At 38.5% G+C, this 25,303-nt stretch overlaps 3 protein-coding genes across 8 annotated transcripts; 1 reads left to right on the top strand and 2 right to left on the bottom strand.

The window, feature by feature from the left end:
* Positions 1-352: 352 nt before the first annotated feature.
* Positions 353-7,420, bottom strand: LOC111318951 (uncharacterized). 5 transcript variants are annotated; one of them, XR_015990848.1, is made up of 6 exons: positions 7,100-7,420; positions 5,847-6,040; positions 4,786-4,917; positions 4,228-4,401; positions 3,366-3,440; positions 1,896-1,958 (listed from the first exon to the last, which is right to left on the bottom strand). XR_015990848.1 is itself a non-coding variant. In XM_088730856.1 (5 exons), the coding sequence occupies exons 2-5, from the start codon at positions 5,952-5,954 to the stop codon at positions 1,833-1,835; spliced, it is 441 nt and encodes a 146-aa protein (XP_088586982.1). In that variant the 5' UTR covers positions 5,955-6,040; positions 7,100-7,394; the 3' UTR covers positions 353-1,832. The 5 variants fall into 5 exon arrangements, 2 of the variants coding, with proteins under 2 accessions (XP_088586982.1, XP_022777534.1); XM_088730856.1 differs by lacking the exon at positions 4,228-4,401 and having other exon boundaries at positions 353-1,958; positions 7,100-7,394; XR_015990849.1 differs by having other exon boundaries at positions 1,892-1,951; positions 4,228-4,917; positions 7,100-7,419.
* On the top strand, positions 6,280-14,240 carry LOC148725637 (uncharacterized). 2 transcript variants are annotated; one of them, XR_015990846.1, is made up of 2 exons: positions 6,280-6,410; positions 9,651-9,787. XR_015990846.1 is itself a non-coding variant. In XM_088730854.1 (2 exons), exons 1-2 carry the CDS (start codon positions 8,027-8,029, stop codon positions 10,329-10,331), a joined length of 1,041 nt encoding a protein of 346 aa, XP_088586980.1. In that variant the 5' UTR covers positions 7,767-8,026; the 3' UTR covers positions 10,332-14,240. The 2 variants fall into 2 exon arrangements, 1 of the variants encoding a protein (XP_088586980.1); XM_088730854.1 differs by lacking the exon at positions 6,280-6,410 and adding an exon at positions 7,767-8,386 and having other exon boundaries at positions 9,651-14,240.
* A 930-nt stretch (positions 14,241-15,170) lies between these two features.
* Positions 15,171-18,313, bottom strand: LOC148725638 (uncharacterized). The gene has a single exon (XM_088729336.1). The coding sequence runs from the start codon at positions 18,300-18,302 to the stop codon at positions 16,125-16,127; it is 2,178 nt and encodes a 725-aa protein (XP_088585462.1). The 5' UTR covers positions 18,303-18,313; the 3' UTR covers positions 15,171-16,124.
* Between the last annotated feature and the right edge of the window lie 6,990 nt (positions 18,314-25,303).

Here is a 25,303-nt window from a genome sequence, read left to right on the forward strand (position 1 = left end):
TTAACATTTAACAGCATTTGTTCTGTAAGACCTTAGTCTACCCTTGAGTTAATAAATTATTTGCCAGGGTAATGGGATTCATGCGAGAAAGCATTCAACCACCCTTTCCGCCCACTCTCTCTTGAGCTCATCTCCCAATCAACTCATACTGAGAGCCTCAACTTCGTTCCCAAAGTTTAACACGATGACAAGTGCCAACAAATATATTTAAAATAGAGGCCAAAGGGAAGAGCGCCAAGATCTGAGCACGATTAGTATCCTAATTAGCCGTCTTTAGGTAGGGAGCGAACATTCTAAGAAACAAACTTGCTGCTGACACCAACAAGCGGGCACCCAATAAAGGACATTCAACCTGTAGTACAAGAGCTTTATTTACATCGCGATAAATCGTCCAAAAGCTACGTACAATGAATGTGTCTGAACTTGTGGAGGTGGGTACGATTAATATCCTAGTCAGCCGTCTTTAGGTAGGGAGTGTCAGATTCTTCGCACATGTTGCACGCGGACCCACGTGAAATGACACGTGTTTTAGCGATTCATTATGTAATGTTTTGTTTGTACAGTGGACCTTTGATCTAATCGATTGACATTTGAAACTAATTGATCTACATTAACTTGATCAGTGCTTTTAGCGAGACAAGACATTCGTCGACATCGGTATCTAGGTTAGGTTGTACTGTAAATAGGCATAAACCAGATTAAATCAATTTCAATTACAGTATACGACTCGAAGTTTATTATAGGGAGGGAATATTCTAAGAAACAAACTGGCTACTGACACACGAGTGTACACCCAATAAAGGGATGGTGGTATAAGAGCTTTATATACATCGCGATGAATCATCCTAAAATTACGTGCAGTGAATGTGATTACACATTTGCCGGGGCGGGTTGAAAAGAGCAAAAAGCGTTCGCCGCTTCCGAACATTCAGTTCTGTTCAGGACATATTAAACGTGTAAGGGGTGACTGTTACCGTGTGAAACTAGCTTATTTGTAACAAGTGTCCAGCTTGAACATCATTTTCATAGCAGGTAACGGTTCTGAGTGGCTGTATAAATCTTTCTCCTTCATTGCCAGTAAGCTATGGAATAAGTTACCTAGGGAAGTCAGTATAGGAAAAGTGAAAACATCAAGGCTTTTAAAACAGCTTAGAATTGCTTTTTTAAGAGGCATGTTTTATAACCGGAGCTACCGATATTTAATTGACCATTATAATGGTTATAGTAGTTGGGGATCTCTTCAGTATTATATATTTCATAGATAAAACGGGTTAGAAGGGACGGTTAATTAATGATGAATCATACGTAGTAGTAGTTGGGGATTTCTTACTGCACATTTTCGGATTGGAAGAGACGGGTCATAAATCATAAATTGTAAAAGATTACGATTTTCATACTTTTTGTAATATGCTATAACATATTTTTTTAGTATTTAGCACGTGCACGTTTTTACGAACTTTGTCGTAAGCTGTTTTGTGTTCAAAGTGAATAAATAAATTTACGTATTTAAGTCTAGGTGTCTCATAAATAATTTAGGCTATATTGCATCAAGATGAAACGTCTTTACATGTTGGAAAGCAAAGCAGGAGGAAATACAAATAAAAAGCTACGTTTGAAAGCTACAGACTACTTCGCCATGAATGTTGTCAGTAATCTAAACATTTCGTTTTTTCCTGAAATGTAAACTTCCCTGCCAGATATCATTTAAAAGGCAGGAAATGATTGACTTCTCGAGAGATCGAAAGAGGAGAGCACTTTTCGCCACCTTAAGCGATAGCAAACAATAAATAGATTAAAAAAAAATACTGGCTTTTTGAAAATGGCGTGATTTTTCATTGATTGCCTGACTTTCTTTGCTTTCTTCGTCTTTCCACGTTCTTGACGAGCAGCTGCCATCCAGGTGTTTTAAGTAATTCTTCTATGCTGATCCTGTCGTCGTCTTCACCGGAGTCTGAATCCTTCCGTAAAACAAAGAATGCTGATGAACTTAATTTACTAACTTAGGATAATTAACCGCCTCCTGGTTAGCTCAATGGATAGAGCGCTGGACTGTTGTGCGGGAGGTCGAGGGTTCGAGCCCCGGCCGGACCAACGCTCAGGGTCTTAAAATAACTGAGAAGAATTTGCTACCTTTCTATAATATCAAGAAATGGTTAGATGTTCTAGTCTTCTCGGATGGGGACATATAAATGGCGGTCCCGTCTCCTGCAGGGTTGGGGGTAGGACACGAGATTACTGTGTGATGGATGTCCTCCCCTGTGGTGGGATGGGTGGGATATTGGGCGCACTTAATTTGGAGCCTCGCTCTGTTGTGCGACCCTCACCACACTCTGGTGAAAGTATTTAAATAAATAAAATAAAATAAATGATTGCGCGAATAATTCTGTTTGCCGGCAGACACTGATTATTTCGACAATAAAGAGGAAACTGAAGTTCGATAGAATACGCACAGTCTTTTAAATAAACCTGACTCTTTCATTTATTGTCAAACTGGATTCAAATGAAAGACTAATGGCTCATCATGCCTTGTAAGTCTTGTAATATTTATTAGTTCTGACTGGATCATCCGTTTGATTTCACATTGCTTCAGTATCTCCATAGACTCTTATGAACGACATTCGTCCATCGACGATCATTTTCACGAATCACTCGCATTTTTCTTAGATATAACCGCTGGTTTACTGCTATAAAGATCATATGATTAAAGATCCAGCAACTTCACCTTTTTAAGAAAATTTTTCGTCACAACGGTTGTTCCTCGCATTTCCACGAAGATTTTGAGCGGGAAATTGGCGCGCGGCTAGCTTATATTGACCCAGTTGTGTCAATATAAGTTGTTGGGGAAGTTTCGCCTAGCGAAAAAGGGCAGTTTGGCGCGTGTCTTCAAATCTTGACCTTTATCACGAAATTGAAAAAAATGCGCTGGAACTATTAAAAACAGATGGCTATCTTTGGGAAAAATATGACCTTTCGACAAAATGGTGGCTGACGGACTGTACTCAAGTCAGCCTTTCTTGATCGGTTGTAGTTGAAAATAAGCCAGTCAGCTCTAACCCATATTTAGACAAAACCGCTGTGTAACAACAACTGTACGCAGGAAAAAAAATCCTAATTTACGAAACTTGTCATGATATCTGCGAAAATATGTTTGATACAAGATTTCAAGAGTAAATTTGTGACTCAATCGAAATGGAAAATTCGAATATGCTTTTTTAATCGCTAATAGTTTGCTGAATTTTGGCTAGAATTGAACAAAATAAAAGCAAAAGTCGAGGCCCAAATCATATTTCTACGAGACTATTATAAAAAACCAATACTCTTGTGCCCTCTATGTAACGTTTTAAAGACTTCTTTGTTTAACTCACCCAGTAATGATGGTCATCGGTAGCAAATACTTCATTTCGTTTGCAATTATTCTCATCATTCTCTGGCGGTCCACCCTCGATGAGGAATGAAAATTAAAAAGTTAATCATAAAGAATCAGCTAGACAATTGTTATCTAAATCATTATGGTACAGCTGCTTTCTCAAGAGGATCCTAAACTGCGATACTAAACTGCAATCATGAAGTGATTCTAGCTACCACTCTGAACGATAGATCGCAGAAAAGCGCTAAAATTTCCACTAGGTAGCAATTGCTTTGTTTTTCGAACTCGTCGACGCAACCAGGAGTTTGAGTCACAAAATATTCAAAGAGTCAAACATCCAACTTATCCGTGAGTTTTTTTAGTATCTAGGAGAATTGTCAACGGCAACAAAATCTCACTGAAATTAACAAATGGTAAACACCACAGCGTACACTATTGAGTTATGGATGCACGCAAGAGGTTGCTAACAAGAAAGAATAGTAAGGGCCGCGCGAGGCGTGAGCCGAGAGCGACTCTAATTTCCTAAGTGCTTAGCAAACCTCCTATGAGCATCCATAACTCAATAGTGTACGCTGTGATGTTTTCCATTTGTTTATAACATAACATTGATGCATTGTAGCAAGAGTTCCCTTTTGTTTTTTAAATCTTACGTGACCACAAAAGACAAGCGCGCGCGGAAAACTAGTGTTGCGATATTTTCTCAACCGACAGAAAGATAAAACTCCTACCAACTCAAATACTTTATTCAATGACATAATAACTTTACTACGGAGCGATACCAATAACCAATACAATGACTATCTTCTAATCTTAGAGCCCTCTATAAAACTATAACCCCACTGCACTACTGTACAACTCACAGTTTTCTTCAGAGATCCTTGTAGCTTATCGATGTCCACTAAACTATTCTCGACGTAGCCTTCCACACGGCTGATGATTCCAGTGACATTACATAATTCCACTGCAACGATTCTCTAAATCCGGCTCTGTAACAACGCTAGCTCCTCTGGGCTCTTCACGACAGCACTAACTCACTAAAAAAGGTCTGACTTTAAACGACCGCAACCCGCTATATATGTTTTACAAAATGTTCTAGATCATTCTAGGGATCTGTAATACAACTGTTTTTGGTATAATTACATTACTATTGCATCATAGCAATTTTTGCTGACTAAGGGTTCTGGAAAGTTCCATTAAGAGTTCTTAATGAGTCAGCATGATTAAGCGTTCCAGAAACTTCCTCAGTTCTATTTTTAGCAATTATGTAACACAACGCTTTCTAGAAAATACGGGCGCTCTCCATAACATTAGTATTTGCACTTGTTCACATCCGTCTTGAGATATTTAAAACTGAGTTCATAATCTGAACTTGATTGCAAACCTGCATTCGAGGTAGGGATCGTTCTCGAAAGTCTTACCTGGGAAGACAATTCGGGTTCCGACAAAGAACAAGATGGGAACGGTGAATGTTTTGAATTTAAGCTGGAGTCAGATTCTTCCTGTGCTTCCCATTTGTATCTTGTATCCACAAGAAGGTTAAACAATTCATCCTGAAATAAATGTTAAACGTTACAGTAGGCCTAACTGGACCTTAAAAAGCTTTGTCGCAATAAGGTCTTTGCCTAACACGGTGTGTCGTTTCGCTGAGCGAAAAGATACCGCAGCCGTACCGCGGTTAGGTGGATTGACAGCATATGAAATCGCCCTTTTGCGCGGGCACTTAAAAAGGAAATAACATCAATCTAGACGTTTCCTGAAAAGCTCTATAGTTATACACTGAAAACAAAAAGGTATGTGACATTTCATGAAACCTTAAAGTCGCAGTAATGTAAAAAAAAAAAACCTTGAGCAATAAGTTTATTCGCGCTAAATATCGATTATTAATGTGAGATAGTGGACTCGTGCTTCGCTCTCATCAACTATTACGAGATAAAAATCTCGAGCTTGTCATCTAATTTTTAAGTAAAGACGTCCAACAGAATGTTACCTGCAAGAATCTTTCGAATTAATTATTGATAACTAACAGGTACTTGTAAACACTTGGTTGATGATATTCGAAAATAGCCTTAGCTTTTTCGTCCCTGTGATAATAGTGAACAAGGCTTACATTTTCATTCGTTTTTGTAAAATACTCGTCTCAATCTTCTCAATTCAAAAAGCAACGAAAACAAATCCCATTTTCCTGCAATATCCACCTGCCATAGTAACTAAGTAAAAGAATCAGTAGTCACGGCATGACCACAGAACCAACATTTTTTTTTTGACTGTGAACCACTGTCTTCTTGTTATCACTCCAAAATGATTAGATCATGACAATGGGAAAAACACTTCACTCTACACATTTTCACGCATTTTGATCAAGCTTCAAGGTGCTTATATATTAATATCAATGAACTGGCTTTACATTTTTCTCTGCATCTGTTCGCTATCCAGATTCATTTTGGATGAATAGAAGCAAAGTAGATAAACTCACTATTACCTGATTACTAGGTGCTGAAGAAGGTGCGTTTTCCTGAACATCCTCTTTAGGCAGTGCAAAGTCCTTTCGGGAAGGAGGAGGGTAGTCGCACTTGCAAGCACCCGCCATATTTTGTCATCGAAAGTTTTTCGTTCTCTCACTGAGAGAGTGAATCGCTCTGGTGTTGCTTTGCCAACCTGTAGTTGGTCAAGGACCTCAAATCAGAATCAAAACGAAAATCAGTTCGGCCTCAAGCATTCTCGTTTAAATTAAGTTTGCCAATTTTAATTTTAAGTTCTCAATAACAACTAATTATATTTTCCTTCTTTTGATTGCATCGTTGTTCTGAGTATGATACTTAATTGGATGTCGTAAATCATTACGCGCTACTTGTTGCAATTAGCCATTAACATTTAAACGAGATATTTAATTAACACGCTGAGCGAAAAGATACCGCAGCCGTACCTCGGTTAGGTGGATTGACAGCATATGAAATCGCCCTTTTGCGCGGGCACTTAAAAAGGAAATAACATCAATCTAGACGTTTCCTGAAAAGCTCTATAGTTATACACTGAAAACAAAAAGGTATGTGACATTTCATGAAACCTTAAAGTCGCAGTAATGTAAAAAAAAAAAACCTTGAGCAATAAGTTTATTCGCTCTAAATATCGATTATTAATGTGAGATAGTGGACTCGTGCTTCGCTCTCATCAACTATTACGAGATAAAAATCTCGAGCTTGTCATCTAATTTTTAAGTAAAGACGTCCAACAGAATGTTACCTGCAAGAATCTTTCGAATTAATTATTGATAACTAACAGGTACTTGTAAACACTTGGTTGATGATATTCGAAAATAGCCTTAGCTTTTTCGTCCCTGTGATAATAGTGAACAAGGCTTACATTTTCATTCGTTTTTGTAAAATACTCGTCTCAATCTTCTCAATTCAAAAAGCAACGAAAACAAATCCCATTTTCCTGCAATATCCACCTGCCATAGTAACTAAGTAAAAGAATCAGTAGTCACGGCATGACCACAGAACCAAAATTTTTTTTTTGACTGTGAACCACTGTCTTCTTGTTATCACTCCAAAATGATTAGATCATGACAATGGGAAAAACACTTCACTCTACACATTTTCACGCATTTTGATCAAGCTTCAAGGTGCTTATATATTAATATCAATGAACTGGCTTTACATTTTTCTCTGCATCTGTTCGCTATCCAGATTCATTTTGGATGAATAGAAGCAAAGTAGATAAACTCACTATTACCTGATTACTAGGTGCTGAAGAAGGTGCGTTTTCCTGAACATCCTCTTTAGGCAGTGCAAAGTCCTTTCGGGAAGGAGGAGGGTAGTCGCACTTGCAAGCACCCGCCATATTTTGTCATCGAAAGTTTTTCGTTCTCTCACTGAGAGAGTGAATCGCTCTGGTGTTGCTTTGCCAACCTGTAGTTGGTCAAGGACCTCAAATCAGAATCAAAACGAAAATCAGTTCGGCCTCAAGCATTCTCGTTTAAATTAAGTTTGCCAATTTTAATTTTAAGTTCTCAATGACAACTAATTATATTTTCCTTCTTTTGATTGCATCGTTGTTCTGAGTATGATACTTGATTGGATGTCGTAAATCATTACGCGCTACTTGTTGCAATTAGCCATTAACATTTAAACAGATATTTAATTAACACTTACACCTGCTATATGTCATCGATAATGTACCAGTGAGATGCAAAATAATGAATTCCAACAGACAAAGATTGGACTAACGGTTTCCTCTGGTTTGACAAGACAAAGTTTTTCATGTGTTTCTTCACTCTTGTTGCACAAAGTGTTGGGGTGAAGCATTTTAGTAGTACAAACATAGTCCAACTATTCTAGCCTACTTTGGAAGACGGCAGGGGTTGCTAAACAATGAAAATTACTACAATATTCATGATGTTATCACCTAGCGCTGTAAAGTTTGCAAAACAAATAAAAGAGAGCTTTTTCTAGTAATCCAAATTGTTTAGCTTTTTACATAATGAACTATACGCTCATATTTACACCAGGGAAGGGTATGAGAAATCAGCTGTCGGTTTGCATCTCTTATACGAAGGCATTCGTTACAATCAGAATCGCTTTCGTTTCAACTGCGATTGCAATACACAACCTTTAAATTTTACACCACAGTTACGTTTTTAGCACAGTTCCTAACTTCTCTATGGGGGAAAAGACGCCAGAGGAGGAGTATATTAACGAATTTGCAAAATTAAGAACTGAAAAGTTTAAGAATAAGATGAGGAAAAATGTGTCTGAAGTATACGACGTTCTAAAGGAAGTGCATGAGGCATGCAAGGACAAAGAAAGTGGTTCGTTGCCAGACGAACTGAAGATATCATTGAGAGAGCATTTTAGAGACATGTTTTGGAGCTTAAAATTTCACCTGAAGTTTCATGGTGTGCTGGAAGAACAATTGAGGGAGATGGGTGATTGGGAATTAGTCTGTCTGTCAGCCGACGAAAGGGAAAAAAACCCAGACGAAAAAAATGTCATTGACCCAGGAAGCAAAATCTTACAAATCGTAAGTAAGCATTTGCAATTGCCGTCCAACATTTACACTAAGCACATATATCTTGGAGAAGAGGCTGATTGCCTTCATATTTAGAACGCAACGCCACGATATTTAAACCCAGCATCACCGCGCGAAAAGTTTACAAAACACTGGCACAACCAAATGTTTCGTACTGATGCAAGATTTCGAAAAGTACCTTAAAACTTTACCACGCTTACAACATTCTTTCAGGCATTGTGAATAAAGTCGATTTGCTGTGGATCATCTGGGTATAGTCATACGTTCCTTTATCACTGAAAATGTTGATTTTTCAAGTTTTCTATAAGAGAAAAAAAACCCTTGTTTCAAATCTGCTAGGCATATTATCGAATGTTTGCCACCAAAATTAGCTACTTGTAGTTCTGAGAAGAGCAACACGGTCAACAGGTATTTGATAAGGGTTCACCAAACAAGAAAACACAACAATCAAAATAGTTTATTTTCACCGTGCAATAATACTTTGACAAATCAAGTGCATTCCACTGAAGGATCTGAAAGCACCGCAATACCGCTTTGTGTGAGTAAATTCACCAGATACCGATTAAAATATGATCAACAACACAACCGATTGAAAACCCTGAAGTACGCCTCACATGTTGACCTCTGTCATTAAATATCTGCTCTCGATACTGATATGTGCAGAGTCAAGAAGAGAGGATCTGACCGCGTGCGGCTTTTCACCATCCTCCGGCCATCCAAGATCTAGATACAAACTCTATCAAAAAGGCATTTATTCAACCTCATTTATTTATCCTTTCATTTATTTTATTTGACTTTTATTTAGTGTAAAGGTTAAACCAAAGAAATTATTTAAGCTGAATGAATTGATGAACCTTGCTTTGGCTTCCTTTGTTTGACTATGTTCAAAACATCAAGCTGATGTGTTTTTGCGCTTCCTTTTCCACAAAATCTTATTCAAGTTAAGAAGGGTAAAGTTAAGTAAATGAACAACTGAGAGGTTCGAATAAGCGACGTTTCGAGTTGTCGAATATCAATCACACAATTTTTAACAGCCATGACCAAGGCCCTAAGTAAAGGCCACTTTTTAGGGAGCAAAGTACAAAATATAAGGTGGTCACGGCTGACTTTATGTTGTTTAGTATCACCAAGTTTTAAAAGCTCTCACATTGGCAGGCAAAGTTTACAATTATTATCGCTCTTACCTTGATTAGCCGGTTGAGGTCCCCTAAAACTAGGCTAATTTTAGCTTATGTTGAGTTTAATTTTTTTTCAGTTGAGCGACATAACTCATGGTGAGGACACCCCAAAAGGAAGTTCAAAACATGCCAAAGACGTATTGACAAAAGCAAAAGACATTTTAAGTTCTCTACCTAGAGTATTTAGAGCGAAGGCCTTAGCAGTGGTTTCACATCGTGGCAAGAGCTTTGTTGGCGCGTCTATTGCAGTAAGTCATATCTTACGACCTATCTATTTGCACAACAGAATTGCTAATTTCAAAAGTCCGAGGCTCAGAGAAGCAGTCATACTCCACCAGCCTTTAAAGACAGGAGATAAGCAAGGATGGGAGTCGGAAGCAATGGACACTAAGGGCAAACCCAAACCTGCGTGTACAAATTGCCGAAACACTTTCGAAGAGTTAGAAGGTTTCATACCTAAAACGGAAAATCAGGGAGATGACGGAAATCCCACATTTCTCGGGGCATGTGCCGAGTTTTATCCTGTTGACAAACTTCTATCATGTAATAGTAATCAAGTCGAAAATCTTCTTGGGCAGAATTTAAAGCAATGTTTAGATCTCTATGAGCAAATTGATGCAATAAGTAAACAGTGCGAAGACGCTGTTAATTCTAAAGACATCAAAATAATAAGAGAAGTGTACACTCAAATACGTCCTAAGGTTCACATTTTTGGTCGAAAACCAGAGTGTAACGATAAGTTTGGAAGTTCTGATTGATTGGTTGGGACCGTAACCTATAAAAGTATCGTTTTGTATCTATTTGCACAAAAGACTTGCTGATTTCAAAAAGCCAAGCCTCAGAGAAGCAGTCATGTTCCGCCAGCCATTAAAAACAGCAGATACGCAAGACTGGAGATTGGAAACAAAGATCGGTCGCACATAAACACGCGCATGTACAAATTCCCGAAGCACTTTCAGAAAGTGAGAAGGCTTCGCACCAGAGAATGAACAAGGAGATGACGAAAATAGATCATTCCTCCGGGCATGCGCAGAATACTGTTCTGTTGACAAACTTCTTCACGATGAGACAAATGATTGTCGAGAAATAGGTCTTCATATTCTGATGAGTTCGGAGCGATGTTTGAAACTCTGTGAATTTCGATGCAATTGGTAAACAGTGCCAAGAAGCCGATAGTTCTAAAGACACCCAACACATTTAAGAGGTGACAAGCAAATACATCCTATACTTGACACTTTTGGCCGATCACCAGAATACAATACCAAGTTCTAGGAATTGGATATAATATAAATGATCACTTAGTACGCCACCTACACAGTGGACTTGTTCATACTAAGCTAAATCGCTAAATTGTAATTAGCTGTAGAAGGTACACACGCTCTGCATGATTTTGCTAATTCTTTAAATATCATACCTAAAAATTAACTCAATCTGACGCCTATTCACTCGAGATATATTTCAGGAGAGTAAAATGCGAAGAGGGACTGGGGAAACTTTTAAAACAGTCTTAGTTTAGCTAGCCGGTGGAATTACCAGGCCCCGGTTGTTCGAAGGTCCCGAATGATACCGCACTTGTGTCCCTTTGAACTTCAGTCGTATAATAAATCTCTTATTAACCAAGCTTGCTCGGGACCGTACTGGAAGAATATCGGCCCTCGGTCTTTTTTCTACGTACCTCGCTGCGCTCGGTCCGTTCTGCCAAGACCTCGGGCCGATATTCTCCCAGTACGGCCCTCGCGCTCGGTTAATAAGATATATATAAAGACTAGCTTTGAAAACCGAGAGGGCCGGTTATTTAAGCAATCAGTAGGTCTCAGATGTTGCCCATCCGCTGTTTGCTTTCGGCCCTCTAAACACTTCGTAAAACTGATAAAATGTTCCAGGTTAATTGAGGATAGTTAAGGACGCAGCCAATATCTAGATATTGATGCGGCTGGTACAGCTCAGTTGAGAACAGTAAGAAAACTGCTCAAAATTATACATCACAATATCATTGTAACTCAAATCGGCACGAGTTAGTCTGAAGTGATACAACTCTTATTCATCAAAAACTGCCCATTAAATTTTCCTTTCAAAAGAGTTCCGTCCCTGATAAAAGAGTATTAAAAGTCAAAGTATATACTATCAATAAACTGACCCAACTACATAAATCTTGTTGAATTTCATGAAAAAACAAAGTTAACATTTGCAAGTCTTTTCCGCACTTTCATTTTGAACTTGAGTGAGGTTTGCGACCGCTCACAGCTTTCCACGCGACTCTCTGTACAATCTAAAAAATAATAAAGGGGTTTGGAGAGACATGATCAGAGACATGATCATCTAACACTGATCAGTATGTGTATTCGACTTCGTCATTCGCTCCGACAAAGGGCTAACGCTAAATTAGGTATCGCAGTTAAACAAATCTCTACGACAAAAGCAGTCTTTCAAAACCTTCACCTAAAGCTGAAAAGCTCCGTCAGAAAACCAGGGAAGATATGCAGTTCTTTTCATCGAGGGAAGAGGTAAATCAAGCTGGTGGGAACAGCACCCTAATCCCAATAACTTGCCTAAAATACCTTTTGATCTGGTGAAGGGAACAAATAGTACAGTATCCTATACCACACCCTCTTACACTTAAGAGGGACAACCTCCATCAAAGAGGCCATGTATATCAAATGAATAAAGGCTGATAGTTTCTAAAGAAACTGTTTTGGGCTGCGTCGGTGGGAGTAACGAAATAATTTGGATATATCAACAAAGTTGAAATGGTAAAATTGGTCACCGTAACGATTAGAAAAGCTGACGTTTCGAGCGTTAGCTCGTTAGTATATATCAAACTTGTTCTGGCAAAGTTTAGTGAAACCAGAGGTATGGTCTAAAATAGGATACAATTTACAGGGACGCCGTATCACTATAAGGCTAGTAAAGTTTTGTACTACCTTCTCCTTCGTCATTAGCACAAGGGATGAATGAAAACAGGCATCTTGTTAAATGTGAGAATCCAAACATTCCTGTTTGTTTCGAGTTAATTTCAAAAGGTTTTTCTCGCGATTATAAGTTATATATTAATTTGCTTTTGGTCAATGCTCTATAGCACTCTAATAGTCATTACTCAAATGTGAGACCCGGTCTCACTGTGGCCAACTTACCTTCTCGTAGTCACAAATCTTTCCCCCGTCATCCGACAGATGATCATTTACTATTCTTTGTACTTTCCCTCTCCCCTTTAAGCTCCAATAATTAAAAATGATGGTCAACTGTTGGTAAACACCTGAAAAGATGAACATGATGTGGGTACAGCAAGGAAAGTTGGACTGTCCTACCTGGATATGTTTAACAACTGTAGACGTGAAGCGAAACTCGTTGTGCCAGGTCACAAGCTATGCTCAACATCCATTTGAACTCCATTCCTGCTAAAGCCTTTCTTTGATTTTTTTATTATGATGACGATACCTACAACTTAACTTTTTCTGGTAATTCCGACACACAGAACTGTTGCCGAGATACCATCCTTGTTTACTTATTCCCGGTCAACTAGTCGACACTTTGTTCTTCGCTTTTACTTCTTTTTTTTGTGTACCTCAAAGACATCTGGTCTCTCAATTCCCTGAATTTCACCAGGTCATTCCTTCGTAACATACGATTGAGGTCTTTAGCCTTTTATCATCTATTAGAATAATTTAGTGAAACGCGACTGAGACAACGAAGACCAGTAAGGTGGAAAAACTCTTCGCCTCCTGACTCATAAAAGCTGAGAATAATTCCCTATAATCATAGCTTGACACGCATAGAATCAACGTTCTCAAGAATGTCTCACTTCCTTATTCCCGCAGAGCCATCGTAACTGCCTCGATGGCGATGCCTTTTCACTTCAAAATCTTGCTTCTATTTCCTGGGATTCCAAACCAGTTTTTGCGGAATTTTACACTCCACACATAATGCGCGTTTTAGGTCCTACTGGGGAAAAACTTAAGTTCATGGTCGCATGGGAGGAGAGCTTTGTTTCTAGTATCCCTGTCAGTTTTCACGGGTGGTCAAGTTTACATTAGTAATCTTTTCATTAAAGCTACTGAAAAGCATAATCACGATACGAGGTTCTCTTCTTTCGGCAATTTTTATATTAATCCATCGAGACTGAATCAAAGCCAGGGCTCTTTTGCTAGCTTCGGAGCTAAACTTTGGAACTCCATTTGCGATGCTATTCGTCAACTCCCGAAGAGAGCTTTCAAAAAACTCTTTAAGGACATTTTATTTTCGTTCCTAGAGGCTGAGGATTACTATGCTGAATCGCCCCTTCCATTTCAAAAAACTACTAATTATAAACTGGCTTTCTAATTTATATTCTACATTGTAGTGTTACTATTTTCTTATGTTTAATGATGCAGTTGTATATAAGAGTTTTAAGTGGCTGTCTTTTTCTGGAAATGTTATTAATTTATGTTTAAGCTTTATTTGTACTCTATCACCCCTGCTGTACCTCTAATTCTCGCCCGCCTCGACTAGCTCCTGCTATTTGCGGGCGTGAACGGTCTTCATGAACATGAAAGTGTAAATTAGATCAATAATAATTAGATTAATTAAATTAATTAGATTAATTTGTAATTTGTAATTTGTCATTTCCTATTAAGCTTTCTTCTTATTAAGCTTCAATAATCTTCATTAACATTAACTTCGAATGATGCACGATCCTCGCAGTAGAGAGCGCTATTTATGCAATAGCGAAAATCAGACCTGAAAAAAATCAGGCCTGTACGGGATTCGAACCACTGACCTCTGCGATACTAGTGCCGTGCTGCACTAGTATCAGAGAGGTCAGTGGTTCGAATCCCGTACAGGCCTGACTTTTTTCAGGTCTGATTTTCGCTATTGCACAAATAGCGCTCTCTACTGCGAGGATCGTGCATCATTCGTATCTATAGCCGCAGTTCAAAATATATGAACTTCATATATTCACCGTAACATTAACTTCATTAACTCTACGGTAAATGAACATCTACTCATGATGTATGTTGGGAAATGTGTTGCTACATTGCAGTAAATTTACGTTCAGTAGAAAACTGGTCGGCTTTACTTCTCATTACGCACAATTTGGTTTAACTCTCTGCATTTTGACAAAAGTATAAGCACGGTCAGTTTAAAGATTTAGTCATTTAAGTATTTCACAATCCCGAGATCTTTTAAGCATATTAAATGTACAAAGGAATGCGATACAGGTTATGGACGCAAAACGGTTTTTATGGGCGTTTTCAGTGTATTTCCAGGTATTTTTCTTTTTTCCTGTTCTTTCCCTTTTTTTTTTAATTACCGACAGTCTTTCACTAGTTACAGTACACAAATTATACTAACAATACTTACAACTCCTTCTTACAACATCCATAAAAATACTTCAATACTCCTTACAATGCTAATAAAAATACTTTTGGCATAGGCAAGGATCTTTTCACAACTTATTCTAATTTTATCTATCATACAAAATGCCTTCGAATGTTTTAAAACTCAATATCTCTAGGACTAAATACTATATAATTTCTGTCATTTATAACTATTTCCCAATTTCAGCATGTAGTCTTTACGCAAAATAAAAGTATTTAGAAAGAATGAGTACTTCTCAAAGGGACAAATACGCAGATACAAGAATAAATGTACCTAAATAAATAAGTTGAATTGACGTATATTTGCAAGAATGAAAACCTTATGAACCTGTTTAAACAGGAAGTGTACTTTATAAACAAAGTGGTGGGATTAACTCTCGTCCTGGATGTATTACTATTTCGTTGCGTGTGCATTCAAACCTTCCACAAATAACCTATATCCATCTGTTTTGCTTCAATTCATCCACACTGATCCCTTCTCCTTCGTCACTGGAGTCTGAATTCTGACAAACATAACGTGATTTATTTGACACAAATACTTAGTATAATATTTTGCATCAACCCCCTCTCGCATTTTACGGAAATTTGTTTAAAAAAAAGCAGAAATGTACGATTAATTTAGTGTCATAATCTAAGACCTCTAAGGATCCTTGGCAAACTTAATTGGAAATATTTTATACTTTTCAAAGCAAGTCCCTCTTAACATTTAATATAAGAGGGTCTCAATGGGGTGCTGGCTTTTACGGTTATCGGCTAAAATTTTGGCTCTTTTACGGCTATCGGTTAATTTTTTACAATTACGGTTAACAAAAAAGTTAAAAATTAATTTCTTTGGTTCCAAAAGGTTAAATATTAATAAACCTGTGTTTTCTTAATCTTTAAAGCAAAATAAAGGTGTTATGGTCATCTCAGGCTAAAATAAGTTATTCTTTTGAAAAAATTTAATATTTGATAAACCATACCACTTCTAATATTATTTTACGCATAAAATATTGTGAACTACGAAAAAGGATTCAGTACAAGGCCATACACAACTTAACTTACGTCATGCATTCTTACATTTACTTGTAGGAGTGGTGACCTGTTTGTCCTTATATGGTGTTATATGCCTGTTAAATTGTCTTAAAATATAGCCATGCTTGACGCCTCAAAATCCTTCAATGTATAGTCTAGCTTGTCTCGGGTACCTTTTTTTGCCTAGACATCAAACCATGTCCACACCTTGACTTGCCTTCCGGACCTTGTTACTACTGGCTTACTGATGATAAGACCCTCTGAGTCACTATCCGTATCAACATCGCTAATTTCAGAATCGCTTTCGTACTCCTCCACCTGGTTGAAATCAGCAGCAGACGCGAGCTTCACTTTCGGAATGTTGGAATCGCTTGTGAAACTTACTGACAGATCGGAGACTAGAGGGTTAACCTCAGAGGAGGCAGAGAGGGTTCTGTCGTCTTGGTCATCGGGAAATCGTGCCTTTGGAGTAACATCCGGCTTTGGTTTGGCGTACGCTGCCGGGGACGAGGCTCCTGCCTTGTCTTTCGTCGTTTCACTCCTCACAGTTCTTTGCCTCACTGGACGGTAATTCTCCAACCATTCCCTCATTACTTCTTCATTCTTTTTCGATAGCCCCACAGAAAGAAGTGGAGTCATAAACTGCACGTCCTTGAATGACATTCTCGTTTGGGGCATTGTGTAGTAGGAAGATGGATGAGTATAGTATTTGGCCCCCCATTTAGTTATTCGCTTTAAAGATTCCTTCGATATCGTACCAAAGTCTATCGCATATTGAAGAGTGCTAAATGTCTCATGTTTAAAATGCGATACCGCATGTAGGTTCTCTACTTGAGTTGTTAGTAAAGTTTGCCAGTTAATGCTATCTTTGTACTCTGGGCTGACATTTGTGATATTTCTTATGTATTTGTTTACACCATTCAACAAGAGCTCGACAGAATCTTGCGTATTTTTAGACACAGTTCCCTGAGGACCATTCGTTGCTGAACCTTCTTTGAGGTGATTTGTTTCTTTTACATTTCTTACAGTAGATTTGATGTAGTCGTTCACCTTCTCAACATTCTTACTTACCTCCTCTTGCGTAATTGTCTGAGAAGTACTAGCTTTACAACCTATGCCAAAGCTGTCATATAAAATGCCCAGGTGACTTAAAAAGTTCGTTGTCCCCGACAAACCAGTAATCGGCTTGAATTTCCCTGCTGCCGCATCCGTTGTGAAAAGCGTATCTGCAACACTACATATTCCATGCACTTGGACGAAGCTGCAACTTTTCTCAGTTTTGTTCTGTTCTCCTTCACGTCCATCTCCGGTAAGAGTATCAACTTTTTTGGTCAACGGATTGTAACGCTTGACTTGACGACCCTCAATGTCTGTGAAGACTAGTGTGTCATTAAATTTTGCTACTTTCTTGATCTTCTTGCAACTGTTTGTCATGTTCTCAAGAATAGTCATGACTTCACCGGTTTCCATGCTAAAACAATAAAGGCCACCGTTACATTGGCCACTTTTTGCCGCTGTGAAGTAAACATGTGGAGCATTAGAGACTGTCATGGATTCCAGGCGATAGGCACCCTCTGGATATCTCACAAGTTTCCTCGATTTGCCTTTTATGGTGACTCCATCTCTTTCTAGCTGAATCTGATAGATAGCTCGGTGACCATCACCAGCGCACAATAGTATGTCATCACTAACCATACATAAAGCTGCAGGCTTTGAAAGCAGCACATTAGTTTGCAAAACAAATTTCGTCACCTTGGCTTCTAGCTGGTCTAAGTGCTGAGAAAGGCGCTTGCGTAAGGTTGGAACGGTTCCATCCAGGGAGAGGTTGTAGTTTCCCAGTATTCTCTCCAGATCAGCACGTGAACGTAGAGAGTTGGGGTCTAGTCTAACGTTCCCTTCAATGTCTTTAAATCTTACGCACGCGTTACCACGCTCTGCCATAAAGGCTACACCTCTACTGAAGCATAGATCTCTTGCATCTCTCATCCCATTTTGAAGCTCTGTTACATCGGCTGGTTGGTGAAGTCTTATCTCGAGTAATCGAGAGCAATAGGAAACAAAATCGTAATCAAGTGCCAAAACACTACCAAGAGGTCCAGGAGAGATAGCAGCAGGATGACAACAAAGACCTTGTTGATTTGAGGTCCAAAATCTATACTTCTCCGGAACAAGTGTGTGTATCACAAGTGCCACCTTTCTTAATACTTTTACCACCTCAGGTCTGGTTAGTCGTACTATTGGCTCGACTGCCATCCTATCTTTATTTCTCACGCATTCTAAGGTCAGCAATTTTCTCAAAGGTTTGCGGACGTCACAATCTGTTGAGTCTCTCAACGTGCGGATTAATACGAGATTAGGCATTTGAAAAAAATGTCAGTGATGACACTTTGATAAACCAGACGCACGTTTATCGACGTGCTATGGGGAGAGAGCAGTGAGCTGAAAAAGGAAAACAAACGTTGAAAAAATACGTCCCGTTGAAGCATTGTTAATAACAATCACGGTGATGCTTATTCTTCTTATTCAGTTAAATCACGAGCACTTTTTTGTCTTTCGTATGATCTATGAAAGATGGGTTAACGCCTGTTTAACTGTTTTAACTGCCGCTATGATGAGAGCGAGAAATCGACGTCAGCGAAGATTACTTCGAGCGCCATATGCCTGGTCAGTTCCGCGACCAGTCGAGTCGTTTGCTGTTTACTGACAAGCGATGATAGTTGCCACTGTGATAGCTATTGTTTAGCCCGAGTTTTCCGAAATCTACCTGCCCCACCCAAGCACTACGGCGTCTTTGATGTTTTGGCCGGTTTTCAAAGTTTTGCGAACTGGAAAAGTTAGGGTCGCATTAGGCAATGTGTCCCGATGACAGATTTTACGCCAAAGTGACCACATTCACACCAAACTTTGCCAAGTGCGACCCATGCCTTAGTGATCAACAGTAAGCGTTTTGCAAACAGTGACATCTCTGCTGGTTGCTTTACTTAGGTATTTCAAGCTCGCGATCTCCTGAAAATAACAAATATTAATCCTCAGTAAGAAAACCAGTCTTTCGCTATCGAAACAATTAGCTCCCCAAACATGTGGGGAGCTAATTTAGTTTCTGCAATCCGCAAGATAAAAGACCCACAAAAATTTCTTGCCACGCGGCAAGTCACGTACAAAATTCATAACTTTAAGAGTACCTACTGTTCAGCTCGCTTTCACTATCTGAGTCAAGCAACAGGGGTAGTTCCAGATCTAGCTGCTGCTGGGTCGATAAAGAATAATTTTCTATCTTGCCGCTGATTTTGGCGAGGCGGTAAAGTTTAAGGTCAAATTGCCCAAGACCGAACTTCCTGGCTTGCACGTTAAGACCAAGAAAGTCAATAACGTTTTTCTTGAACGCTGAAAGTGTCCGATGCTCTTCTTGGACTTTGAGTCTTGCCTTGTATCTTTCGCTTGGCCTTTCCTCACCCGTTCGATAAAAACTAACGACAGCTTTCAATACCGACATCGTTCAACTCACATGCACACTGGGTGAAGAAATTGGAGATCTTAAAACAAAAAGCTGTCAACTTGTCCTACAAAACGCAGGCCAATTGAGGTCAAGGGAGACTACCGGGGGTCCTTGAAACGAGCTTGGCCTATAAACGTACGAACCACATGTACGACAAGTACGGAGTCAAAGTCAGCAAAATAAGAAATGAAACAGTTCATAAGTACGTTTAGCACCTTCCTTAAAATTAAGAAATTTAGGGAACAATTTTTTTTTACGGTATTTCTTTTGACCCCATTTACGGCTAACGGTTAAAATTTTTCAATTTTTAAGGCTATCGACTAAATTTTTGGCCATTTTACGCCTATCGGTTAACCCCATTAAGACCTTCATATAAGCACAGTATTTTTTAAAGAATTTCTCTTCTATGGAAGGAATCAGTTTAATAAGAAGCTAACAGCAAGTCTAGATGACAGACCAGAGAAGTCATTACAAGGATTCCTTTCTCTGGAACGATTCTCGTCGATATCGAAAGCCTACAGTCATTGGTAGGCACCTTCTTAGTTCGAATTTTCAGTCTACTAGGCGAGCTGAGTATCACGAACATTCTAGACGTAGTTTACATGCACGTGCAGCACAACTGGGAATAACTGACGGTTCCCTGAAACAAGTGCTTCTAACTGTTTCGTAGACTATAGCTTGGGAAGTGAAAAAAAAATCGTCAAGTTTAAGAAACTGATTGCGCAAATTAGTTGATATTTCACGATGTTATTTTACAATTGACCTGTTTTGATAGTTTAGGTTGGGTTGTATCAGGCGTGTCACAAGGAAGCGTTCTCGGACCTATTTTGTTTAATATTTATGTAAATTATTTACCCCTCGCCCCCTGGTCCTGTCTTACTGAAAGTTACGTCGATGACACAAAACTTTACATTTCTTTCCCAGTCAAAGACTGGGTTAAGGCTGTTGCTGATCTTAACGCTGATCTTCTACAGATTCGAAACTGGTGCTTCGAAAATCGTCTTCTCTTGAATCCTGATAAAACTAAGCTTATTATTTATGGAAGTCGACAAAATTTAAATGATATCCCGGTTATTCGTCTCTCCCTCTTAGGAAAGGAACTAATACCGGTGCACGTCGTAAAAGACCTAGGCGTGACTTTTGACTCGTGCCTTACTTTTCACGAGCATATTGTTAAAACAGTCTCCTCTTGCTTCTCAAGTTTAGCTCAAATTAATCGTGTTAAGCACGTGTTTGACAGATCGACCTTATTGATAATAATTAACACTTTAGTGTTTAGTAAGTTATTTTATTTTTCCTCCGTCTGGTCCAATGCAGAAGACACTAACCTTCTCAAACTACAAGCGGTCCAGAATTTTGCAGCCCGGATCATCTGTGGTCTCAGAAAATATGACCACGTGACTCCGCTTCTGAGAGAACTGCACTCGCTACCTATTAAATCTCAGCTATATCTCCGTGACGCCGTACTTGCTTTTCAATGTATGACGGTCTCCGCTCCTACTTATCTCTCCTCGAAGTTTCTAACACGTGGTGAGATAAGTGGTCGCACAACCAGAAGCTCCCAACTTCTGCATATACCCCTGTATAGAACTAAATCTGGACAAACGACTTTCTTTTATCGTACAGTAAGTCTATGGAACAGTTTAGATAATACCCTCAAACTTCTTCTCGCGATTTTAAGCGTTAACTTAGAGCCAAATTACTTGCTGCTTTCCTTTCTCATCGCTCTTCATTGTAACTTTGGCGAACATTTATCAACATTTTAGCTTCCTTAATTTTTCTATTATACTTTTTAGTACTGTAATTTTGTAATTTTTAGATGATTGTCACCGAAAAACCCTCTTTAGGGAGTGTCAATAAAGTTTGTATTGTATTGTGTTGTATTGTTTATGGTCGCTTAATCATTCAACCTAATGGTTAGATCGTATCAGTTGTAGCCAACTGAGAGAGCGTGTGGATAGGTCCAACCAGATGCTGGTAGACGGAGTTCGTTTAGTACATGTGTATTTATTAGTTCATTTTATTTATTTATTTAAGAATTTGTACCAAGTACTGGAGCGGAAACAATAGGACATGGGTCCCCTACGAGGTTTAAGCTCCAACAAACCCACCCACCCATCCCACCCCAGGGGAGGACATCCATCACACAGTAATCTCGTGCGTGGGAAATTAACGTCTCCTGCCCCTAACCCTGCAGGAGACCGGACCTCCATTTATCCGTCCCTATCCGAGAAGACTAGAATATCTAACCATTTCTTGATGTTATAGAAAGGTAACATATTCTTCTCAATTATTTTAAGACCCTGAGTGTTGGTCCGGCCGGGGCTCGAACCCTCGACCTCTCGCACAACAGTCCAGCGGTCTATCCACTGAGCTAACCGGGAGGCGGTTAGCTCAATGGTATCGTATTCTCACGGATAAGACTTTGTCTGAAAACTGTTTGAAAACCGCCTCCCGGTTAGCTCAATGGATAGACCGCTGGACTGTTGAGCGGGAGGTCGTGAGTTCAAATCCGGCCGGACCAACACTCAGGGTCTTTAAATAACTGAGAAGAAAGTGCTGCCTTTGTAATAATATCTACAAATGGTTAGACTTTCTAGTCTTCTCGGATAGGGACGATAAATGGAGGTCCCGTCTCACAAGACCTTGTATGTGATAGAAAAATTTGTGGGACGTTAAAGAACCCACACACTGTTCGAAAAGAGTAGGGCACGTAGTGCCCGGTGTTGTGGTCTATTTTTGTGTAGTGTCTATCAAATTGATGGGGGGTATTGCGCCTTTGAATATTATATAGAAAAGGCGCAATATAAATAAGGAATTCATTCATTCATTCATGACATCTCAGTTGGAAAACACCCGACCTGCGGAATTCATGTAATACGCCAAATTTCAGCAGTTCATACGCTGTATTCATCAAACATTTTGCTGTGCATTCACAAGCATGTTTGCAGTAAAATAAGTATAAATCGACTACATCAATCACGAAACATTTCCGCAGTTGGTATTGTTGAACTAAGAGGTATGGTCTCCTATACTGACGACATAATTATGAAATTAACATCGCTTGATTAACCGTGACCATAAATCATAAAATACAAGCGCACTTCACGCTATTTTCGATGATTGTACTTTCAGCAGAGTTACCTCCTCACTCAACTATGTACGTCCTCAATGCGCAGAACTCAAAACATCTCAATCAGTTTAGAAAATGCTCATTTGTCTTTTATGGATAGATCATTCTATACGCTATTTGGTACCGACAAACTCGGGCTAATGTTTTCATAGTATTTAAGAGCTTACTAGACCCTACCGCTTTGCTGAAGACTTTTATTTTTAGAGGATGAAAAACGGAAATCCTACATTATTCTCTATATTCTATTCAAACATTCATCATTGACCGATTGGAAACGACATAATGTTTTTTAGTGCATACATGTAACACAACCTTCTGTAAGCTTTTCAATATTAATACTAAAAGTATAAACTTTGTCAATCGTATGATCCTGTTTTACTTCTTACCTTTGCTAGATCTTCTTCCTGCCAAGGATATAAATCTTCATTTGTAGATGGCTCTTTTGACGAATAAACTATGAGATATGAACAACACAAAATGAATATGGTTGATGAAAGCGATCACAAAACAGTTAGAAATTGTCATAGTGGGAATCGAATGGAACAAAATTTACTTGACATTACAATATTATAATTTAATACAAAATGTAAAACACAGTAATTTGGCTCATATTTTCAATCAGCAAAACAAAGGTAAAGGGATATATTCCGGCACCATCTGGTTGACAAGGCTGGAAAAGAGGACATAACTTACCCCTTTATCTATAGAATTAGTGTTAGTTACAATTAGTATAGGTAATCGCATTGGGCCGAGTAGAATTAAGGATTAATATCAAGCGTGTTTTCAGAAGTTGCTGAAATTCGCGACGAGGGCAATTTCAGCAACTTCTGAAAACACAAGTGATATTAATCCTTAATTTTACGAGGACCCATTGCGATTACTTGCTAATGAAATTGAGGGGAAAATTACTGAATTTCTGAATGCGCTCTTCAGTAATCAGTCGGCATAAAACTGCGCCAGTGTTCTGTCAAGGACATCGCTCTCGTACTCTTCTAAATTTGCTTAGAAGTTTCTTTCATTCGCCCACTTTTTAAAACCGTTCTTCCAGTACTCCGTGCTTTTCCTCGTGTTTTCGTTTTCACTCTTGTCTTTTAATTCTTCGATAAATTCCTCGTCAACTATCTCGAAACGAGACGCCATTGTTACAGAAAATCTTCAGCAACAACTTTTCGATAGCATAAGCTGTTGCTAGGCAACCTGAGTACCAATCATGAGCTAGTAATTTTGCCCCCTTCTCAAGCAAAATTAAGAAAAAATACCCTCTTCATTGACCGATCAGCATTCAGTAATTTTGCCCTCTATTTTATTAGTGCTTTAAAATGTTCGTCCTGAAAATTTTCGACTTGTGAATCATTGCATTAATTCACATGTACTGTTTTCTGACCTGGTACCAGAAAAGAGATTGAAATCGCATGAGTAAAACATAGATTGGGTGGTAAATCAAACGGATCTCACTATAATTACGAAAAAAAAAAAAAGCTTACAGTCTTGGTATACATAAAAGCATTAATAAAAATCATGAGTATCTTTCATACCTTGGTGTTGATTGCCGTTTAAACATGGGTGCTCCTCTCTTCTTTGACATTCTCGTTCAGTAAGAATAACAGTAGTAACAAGAAAGTGAACATCAGGAGGGTTGAAAGAGAGAAAACAAGACAGATCCTTTAACGTTGTTTAAAAAACTTGTTTGCTTCAATTTGGATTTCTTTACAGGACAGAAAAGAGACATTGCATGACGTAAATTAATATGTACACACTCCAAAAGCATTATTTCTATAACAGAAACAAACACATATTTCAAAATAACTGTTAACTTGCCTCACTTTTCTTTCCATACAGTAATTTTTCCAATCATAATAAAGTGATCCATTGATTTTAGAACTATTATTTTAACCTGACTTTCTATTTTTTTAAACTCTTCTACTGTATGCGAGTGTAGTCATTTCAGTAATTAATTCTTAAGAGCTCACACAAACCCGATTCCTTCACATCGTATCTGCAGCTAAACATCATTTTACCAAATGAATAATCAACATAATTTTTGACTGTTTTTATTATCTGCTATTTCTGTGCTTGGCAACAATTCCTATTTCCACATTTTCAAATCACAGTCCTATGAAATCAATCCCCTGGTGACAAGTGGTTTGAAAAAATCTTGTCTACATTTTAGTCTTCAAGTTCTAAAGTGTGTTGCATTGAGGAATACTGTTCCATTCTGACAGCATTATCAAATTCAATTGTCATCCTCATGAGTAAGCTACTGAAAAGTCTAGTGTCTTATAACAAAAAGTACAAAATTAAATAAAAAATTTAGAAACTATGTGTAGTTTTCAATGAAAAGTTCAGGTGAAGGTAGAATCAGACTCGGTGTTAAAGTCCCTATGACACTCATTTTTTTAAATTTTACATCAAAATGTAGTGACTCTGGAACATGTTTTAGCAACATTAAGGGTATTTTACCGTTTTCTGAATGTTTTATCAAGCTCTCTAACCCGTAGATAAAATGTCTGGCCGAGCTGAAAGAGGGGACTGGGCGGATACGTCCGTTCCTACTAAAATCATGAAAGATTGCCTTGATGAGTTACTCCCGATATTATCAACCATGATAAACTTGTCGCTTGAATCCGGATTTTTGGAAAGATAATTGGAAAGACTCAGTTGTCACACCACTGTTAAAAAAACAAGGTCTTGACTTAGTCTTTAAAAATTTTCGACCAATCAGCAATCTTTCCT

Source organism: Stylophora pistillata, chromosome 8, assembly GCF_964205215.1.
Source record: "Stylophora pistillata chromosome 8, jaStyPist1.2, whole genome shotgun sequence".
Classification (NCBI taxonomy): domain Eukaryota; kingdom Metazoa; phylum Cnidaria; class Anthozoa; order Scleractinia; family Pocilloporidae; genus Stylophora; species Stylophora pistillata.